At 31.2% G+C, this 8,223-nt stretch overlaps 2 protein-coding genes across 2 annotated transcripts in view; one reads left to right on the top strand and one right to left on the bottom strand.

The window, feature by feature from the left end:
* LOC137928975 (uncharacterized) overlaps positions 1-2,843 on the bottom strand; it is an 8,555-nt gene extending 5,712 nt beyond the window's left edge. The window contains exons 1-3 of the mRNA XM_068771983.1: positions 2,707-2,843; positions 2,420-2,631; positions 336-527 (exon numbers count right to left, since the gene is read on the bottom strand). Coding sequence (XP_068628084.1) covers positions 336-527; positions 2,420-2,631; positions 2,707-2,843 — 541 coding nt within the window. The remainder of the gene's footprint in view (positions 1-335; positions 528-2,419; positions 2,632-2,706) is intronic.
* Positions 2,844-5,124: 2,281 nt separating this feature from the next.
* On the top strand, positions 5,125-7,769 carry LOC137928974 (odorant receptor 4-like). Its single transcript, XM_068771982.1, has 8 exons — positions 5,125-5,258; positions 5,577-5,749; positions 5,828-6,029; positions 6,678-6,774; positions 7,041-7,148; positions 7,365-7,453; positions 7,525-7,591; positions 7,676-7,769. Exons 1-8 carry the CDS (start codon positions 5,125-5,127, stop codon positions 7,742-7,744), a joined length of 939 nt encoding a protein of 312 aa, XP_068628083.1. The 3' UTR covers positions 7,745-7,769.
* Positions 7,770-8,223: the final 454 nt, after the last annotated feature.

The following is an 8,223-nucleotide window of genomic DNA, read 5'->3' as shown; positions in this document are numbered from 1 at the left end:
AAAGCCAAATAACACTATTGTTACTAAAAATATTTGTCGCTAGCAAACAAATATTCATTTTAGGCTTATGTGGCACTTTTAACTTAATAGTAATTTACACATATATTTGATCATTCGCCCCTTAAGTGATCTAGGCGGATTCTCAAGGATCCACAGGTGACGCGACTGTTACTTGTAAAAACTTGCATATTGTTGTGACTGAAAGTGGTGTATAAAAAGGGTATGAGAACCTCTGTATTAGATAAATATTAAACACGTAGTACTAAAACTAATGTCAAATATTCGTATACGTAAAAATGCAAAAATACAATAATTTATGTATGAACATATCTTACATTTGTCCAATAAAAATGTTGCATAATGGTATTTGCAGCGCGCCTTCTGTCCTCCGCCGTCCAGCAAGTAGTGACTTCCCACTGCAATAGACGCTAAAAAGAGTTTTTCTGCTAACCACAGAATTCCTTTGCCTTTCTCCGCGTAATACATTGCGAGTTTTAGTAATTCCATGCATTCTTTCTTTTTGTTGTCTGGAATAAAAAAAATTAATGAACATTCACAATAGTTTACTAATTTAACACAGTTGTTTTGAGTTTACTGAAGAACTTGTTTTATTGTAAGATCTATTCAGTTTAATATAAAGATAGCTTTTATTAATCACTTTTGCTTATTTGTGTTAACAACTGTTTTACTTAGGGTGCCTCACAAGCTGTTTCTCTTTTATATGCGAAATAAATACACGATATTTATAAATTAATATATTATTGATATATGAACCATTCCTTTCCATAATCTTCTTCCATTTCACAGACAGCCTCGCTTCTTTCAAAGCCCTCTTCCAAAACTGTTAGTTTTTTAACAAAATAATCATCTAAATGTTTTAAACTTCACTTATTCATTTAATTTAGAGAATTTTGTTGTTTCGTTGTTGTTCTAGACTATAAACAGCTATTAGATAAGCTTGTATGTATATACGAAAACAGCAGATTCCATTTGGTTTTCTAATGACAGCTTCGAGAGTGCGCGGAAGTTCGCAGTCCGGAACTATAAAAATAAAAGACCGCTTCGTAGTCTAAGTACATCGAAGACTTTTGCACGAAGATGGACTTTACTCGTGTATCTGTATAGTGTAGTGAGTGAAGTGTGATTTATAGTGCGATTTATATTATATTTAACTTCTCGGCGATGGGTGCGGGCCTAACCTAACATAACCGCTTGGAGAAGTGGGCGCGACCGTCTGTATCGTGTGTGGGAGTTGTAAATGTAAAAATGCATCGCGCCCTACGGGGCCCTATAAAGGATGTGTTTTGTAGCGAAGAAATTCGGGGAAATTTATTTAAATTCCGCTTTAAGAGCAGCGAGAAGCCCCGAATGCACCGCGACCACTAGGACCGGAGGCATCATGATGGGACGTCTCTTTTGGAGAGACGTTAACATATAGAGAGAGGGCTTACAAGCCGGGTCTGCTTCCTCTGTCTGTCTGTCTGGCTCCTCGGGGAAGGAAGCAGACTCAGCTTGCGTCTTGGTGACCTAAGGCTGCTAAGAAGGAGTGGCTGAAGGTACGGGTGAAAAGGGAGCAGGTTTCATTCTCGAATAAAGAGGCTTCACCCATGCTGGTTTTGCCGAAGGCGGGCATAAACACAGCAGAGTCACTCACTATTTAGATAAAGGGAAATGAAAATTAGAAAAAGCTAGAAAAACTTTTATATATAACTAACTGCCCAAAGTAAATAAATAATGTTAAGTACATTAATTATTAATTTTGGTAGTAAATGGTTGCATAAAAATGCAATAAAAGGTATACTCAAAGAATAAAAAACAACCAGAAACAAAGCCATAAATTAGAATAAAATGACAAAGATATTACTTATGGTCAAACATTATTCACCATTCGACACTAAATCATCGTTAGTCGGTACAGCCAGAATTAATTACAATGGACAGCAAAATTGTACTTCTATGATTCACTGTACACGTGTGAGTTCGTGCTAACTACTTAATATATTAAAATAGTGTAGATTAAATAGTTTGATTAATAGTATAATACGTAAGTAATAATGTGTTTACTACGTAATATGTAGAAGTACCAGCACATCGTAGGATATCCACTTTTTCCTCCAGATCGTGTTGTAAGATTTGGCAAAGGGAAAAATTTCCACAGGAGATAGGTAAGCATGGTGAGAATTTGCACAGACATAGGGGTATGAGCAAAGAGGTTTTGGAATGAAGACAACAGTTCGGCGAGCACAGGGTAAGACGTTCACGCTCAAGAAGGATAGAAGATTTTGTTAAGGTCGTCGGAAGACGCTGGATGCAAGCCGCTTCTTATCATTGTCATCGGAAATCTATGAGGTAAACCAATGTTCAGCAATAGACATTGTTTAGCTAATACAATGATAATGATGAAATAATATTCGATAACCTTTATCACGCTCTCTTTCCGCTTTCTGCAAGCCCATACAAATATGTTCTAAAAAGTCTTTCCTTTTTCTTAAATCTATAACGATACCAATGTCATCTTCAGCTAAAATCTGAACATTATCATATATCAGATCCTGTAAATAGTCCGACGATTCAAAGAATCCGGCTTCTCTCAATTCCAAAATAAGGCATTCGTGTAAAGGCAGTTTTCGTCTGCAACCGTTAACAGTAAATAGAGTATTTATTAATATTTAAATTCTGTACGACGTTTTAATATTTTTCCGTTACCTTCGTATTCCTTTTGCATCAAGTGTATCTAAATTAAATAGCGCTCTATTTCTGAAATTTTCTAGACTAGTTTTAGTCATGCATGCCATAAGCTTCGGCAGCCGGCGTTTCTCAGGAATTTCAAATGGTGAATTCATAATAGATGAAGTTATAATAATGTTATAAAATTTATAGTTGTGTTTATATTATTATTAAATCGAGATGTCAATGTGATAGCCGTATGTGACATGTGTATCTTTTTAAAACTATTGAGTTGTATTTATCTTTTAATAAAATACTTTTTTTCAAAATAATATTAAATTATTTTACAAAACTAAAATTACAGGAAGACCTTGAACTAGTTCTTTCGTACATTTATGCCGTAATGAACATATAATGAAAATCAAATATTTTTTCTAATTGGATCTTTAATTAAGGGTTTTTAAGTGGAAATAATGTTTAGGGCATTAATATTTTAAGAAAAATTCCTGTGTTTATAATTGAGTGGCAGTAAAGCGAAAATTCAAAACCGGTTATCAGCTAATATTAAGATGATAAGAGCGAGTATTCAAGAACAAGGTTAAATAGTATTTAATCATAATAGTCAAATGACAGACAATACCATTTTTACAAAAAGTTTTTAACACAAAAACGTTTTTTAATTTTCTTCTTAAAAATGGTAACAGCAACCACTGCACATCATATGAAAAATGAGACTACATTCCCAATTGGATAAAAACTAGAATCAAATTGGGCTCAACTACAATAATGGCTTCTTTCAGCCTAAAATATCTGGCAAAGAGGGCTACAGACTTGCATTTATCTGAGGAAAACCCAAAGCAAAGATTTTTTTGATTGGATCACTTTCACAAACATACTTAATCTAGTTCTGTTCTTTTACAGAATAACATAATAGATTTTTCGAATAATAGTGTATTTCCCTAAGAAAGATTTTTCAACATCTTAGACGCTCTTTTTTATATATGTTACATCGTGATAAGCAAGAATAAATACATTAGTACCATAACAGCAAAACGTTAGCAGCATTTATAGTGAACACTTGGCGATTTCACATTAAATTTAACTTCAACTTGTTATTAATTAAAAGCAACATCTATGAACCATATCGAAGGCTTTATTAAATATAATATCACGCTGCGTATTTATATTAATTAAATTTACTTTAACATTACATCCTGTTATTTTATTTCCTGGTTAAATTCCACTATTTAGTGTTATCTTCACTTGATTGCGCACTTATAGTTTGTGTACTGACGTTCACTGGCTTTTTCAATATTGAAGATTCTGTTTTTAGTGGAGGATTTTGAGAACTACTAGATTCGTCTGTGTTGTTTAAGGAACTTTGTGTATCTTCTCTATTTTTCTTAGCATCTTTTAAAGCTTTTAGCATTTCTATAAAAAGAGAGTATTAGAATTAAAGTTCTAAAAATACAGCTAAGGTCAAGAAAATTTCTACTACGGAGCATTCCTATCTATCAATGCACAACTATGTCTTCATAACTTTTCTCTTCGCAAATTAATTACCTCTTCGAAAATTTCCTGATAGAGGCATGGTAATGTTTTATTGTGACTACATGTTTTTAAGCATTTGTTATTTTATAAATCCTATTATTTATTAATCAACTTTATTTTATTAGTGACGTTAAATTGTCAATCAACAAAAGTCACAATAAGTCAAAAAATAATCAGAGAAAGATGCTATAGTCGATGCCAAAACATTTATAAACGGTACAAAGAATTGAGATCCCAAAAAGATTACATTATAAATCCATTGTCTGAAAATAATTATTAACGTTTTTTTATGAATATATGTATTAATTTAAGTACCATAACGTAAATTTATGTATTATGTCAAAAGCCTTTAAATATTTATGTACAAATATTAAAAGGCTATAATATTGGGTTAATATATTTTTAATTTTTTTTAAGTGTCGTCACCAGAACGTTCATCTGATAATAAGTTATACGCCTTGTCCTTGTCAGGATATTGTGTAACACCACACGCTACGCAGTATAGTGACTAGCGCATTGCGATCTCTCTTATGTTTTGATCAATAAAGAACACACTCTTACCTACCAGGTAGAAATCATGCTATACAATGCTTCACAATGTTACTGATTTGAATTATATGCACGATTGTTTCATTTACTTACTCGCATTACATAACTGTTTCATGTTCATTTTATTAAAAAGAATACAAAACAATTTAACTTAACAAAAAATAATAAATAGTAAATTGAGATTTACCAAAATTACTGGTTATTAACAACTCTATAATAAAGTACGAATGTAATTAAAAGTTTAATTAACGGAGCAATTAGACAATAACATGTTTCAAAACAGTATAAAAAGCAAAGACAAGTTTGTTATTTTTAATCATTCCTTGTCCATAAAGAAGATAAGAATATATATGAAAAATGTGTGCTAGTTCTAATGATAGAATTTTGTTCGAGAAGGCGATTAAACGGGTCAATAACTTCCTTAGAATTTCAGGTTTAAAAATTATTAGTCAGGAACCAGAATCAGGCAACAAATGGTTTTGTCAAAGATGGTTCTTTTACGTAACTTTCTCTAGTGTTATTTATGATTTGTGCAGCCAAATCGCTTGGTTTACATACGCAAAGATTCAAGGAACATTTTCTTTAAAAGAATTTACTTATCTAGGACCATGTTTCCTATTTTGTATTTTAGGGAATATGAAATCGTATAATTTTTTCAAAAAATCGAAATTAATTAGTGAGTTAATTTATACTCTAAATATTTTATATACGGAAGTATTAAGTTTTGAAGACACAGATAGGGACCTTAATAATATTTATGTGAAACGTCGATTAAAGTTTCTGAATATAACTCTTAACACCTTACTTAGTCTTAATAGTCTGGGAATAATAGCTTTTAGCGTTGGACCAATTTTATCTTCAATGTTTCATTATTATAAAACTGGTGAATTAAGTTTTCTATTACCATTTTTACTGCTCTATCCTTTTGATCCTTACAACATTTATTTTTTTCCATTTGTATATATTCATCAGATATGGTCTGGTAAGTGATTTTATTAATATATTCCATTCAATCTTATGTTCCACTTTTTAAAAAAATAATATAAACCTTTATTTTTAGCAATAATCTCAGTTTTTTTCATTTTCGGCCCAGACAGCTTTCTTTACACATCGTGTGTATTAGTCAATGTTCAATACTTTTATTTGAAGCAAGAGATCGAAACTATTTTTGGCTATCGTAGTCCGTTGTTAAACGAAATGGATAGTATGGAACAAAAAAGTAAAATTGCATACATAGTAAGGCGGCATTTACAACTTTTACGGTTAGTAGTTTTTTTGTACTTGACGTGATATACCGTGTTTTCTTTATAAGATAGCAAGAGCCATTAAGAGGGCTGTACTTAGGGTTTCTCTAAGAGAGAGTAGACAAACGAAAGTGACAAACCGCCCAGCGGATTAGTAAATTGTTGTGAAAGGTGGGCAGGCCACATAGCGTGTTGAACCGATGGTTGCTGAAGCTTTTAAGTTTTGGAGTTGATACTACGGACCGGCAGCCGCAAGACGTCCACCCTCAAGGACATATGACCTTGTCAGGCTCATCATACGATGCTGGATGTGGGCCGCCTCCGACTGGTTCTATTGAAAATATGTGGGAGAGCTCTATGTCCAGCAGTGGACATCCTCCTGCTGTAATGGTGTGTTTAAAAATGATAACTGAAGAATCCCTCGATCAATTGAAATTACATCATTTACGTTACATAAGTAAAGGGTGACCATCGTTCTTTGTAAGGAAATCTGATTTAATATTTTTATCTACGGTCTACTGCACATAACACAAAAGAACAATAAACTGTTTTTATTTCACAGCAGTGTTCTTAATATAAGTAATTAAATTTATTATCAATAATTGTATTATTATAATTTTTTTCATAGAAATGTATATTTAAAAAAAGTTTTGTATAAATTTACAGCTGTGCCACATTAATAGAAAGAATCTACACAGAGTCAACACTTTGTAATGTTTTAACAAGTTCATTGCTTATTTGTTTCACTGGGTTTAATGTCACGGTACGTCGAAACAAGTTTTTATATCATATCCGCCATTTAATTATTTAATCGAAACGAATATGTGCAATAAAAAAATAATATTATAATTGTCGATACACGATCTCATTTTTATAGCTGATCGAGTTAGTATTGCTTTATTGCGCAAAGTAGAAGAAAGAAATGTTTAGTCAACATAAATAGCTAGTAATGTGTTGTGATTTTATTACAACCAACAATATTAAATTACGGCATAACAGTCTTTTTATAAAATTTGTTATGCATTTTAGGCATTCGGTAATTATTTAGCCGTGGTGGCGCCCTTTTTTGCGTTTTTAACTATAGTCATTGGACAAATATATTTATTATGTTACTATGGAAATTTGTTAGCGGAATCTGTGAGTACAGCTTTATTTATTAATTTTAATTTTATTGAGAACATTTAAATTATTTTGTCATTGAGTTAATAATTAATTTCATTTTTATCACCTTTCGTTTTTAATATTCATTATTATTCATTGATTAATACTCTTAATCTATAAGTAAAGTATTCATCAATATTACAAATGCGTAATATTTAAAAATAGTAATCAAATTCATGTAATTTATTTTAGAATGCAGAGATAAGTGAGGCGATATATAATTGTGTTTGGTACAGAGAAAATGTGCCAATAGCGAAACATATGTTGTTTATTGCAGCCCGGTAAAAAAAACTCAAGTGATTGATATATTATTTGACATTTATCTTGATCTTACTTTCAAAGTTATTTCCAGAGCCCAAAAACCTTGTAAAATAACTGCATATGGTTTTGCTGACATAGACATGAGGGCGTTCGCAAAAGTAAATACAACTTATTTAATTATCATTTGAAATATACATTTTGTAATAATTTTATAATAATTAGTATCTTTAATTTAATTTCAGATAATAAGCAGTTCTTGGTCATATTTTGCGATGTTGTCGTCATTTCACAATAACGATTCAGAGAAGTAAAATGAAATTAACGCTTCAACGCAGATCTCTAAAAGAATTTAGTCAGTTAGCAAATTATTTTAAATATTTGTACAATTTTACCGTAATCTAATTTTAATTTAGAGCAATTGTCATAAGGACGCTTCTAGACGAATCATCACGGACTTTATGTATATTAACTACACTTGACTATTTTATATTGCAACACTGATTAAAATTCTACTCATGTTATGTGATTGATAAACTACTATTCTTAGCAATTTAAAACTATAATTCTTCGAATTTCAACTTTGTGATTTCTAGATACATTTTAAGTATATCGGGAAAATAAATTGAATAAGTATTTGACTTGTATTTGTTCATTAGACATCCTCTAACGACAAGGTTAAAATAAATTATCGGTGAAAACATTCATCATTATGCAAGTCGCAACACTAATTTTGAAATTCATTTAACTATTGAAAATAATTAGGAAGACATTCTTAGTCAAAACTTGATCG

This window comes from Battus philenor, unplaced genomic scaffold, assembly GCF_028537555.1.
Source record: "Battus philenor isolate CCGP_79_NKW_IND1 unplaced genomic scaffold, ilBatPhil1.0.hap1 SCAF_4, whole genome shotgun sequence".
NCBI lineage: Eukaryota > Metazoa > Arthropoda > Insecta > Lepidoptera > Papilionidae > Battus > Battus philenor.
Note: the sequence above shows the minus strand (reverse complement) of the source record. Positions and strands in the feature narration are given on the sequence as shown.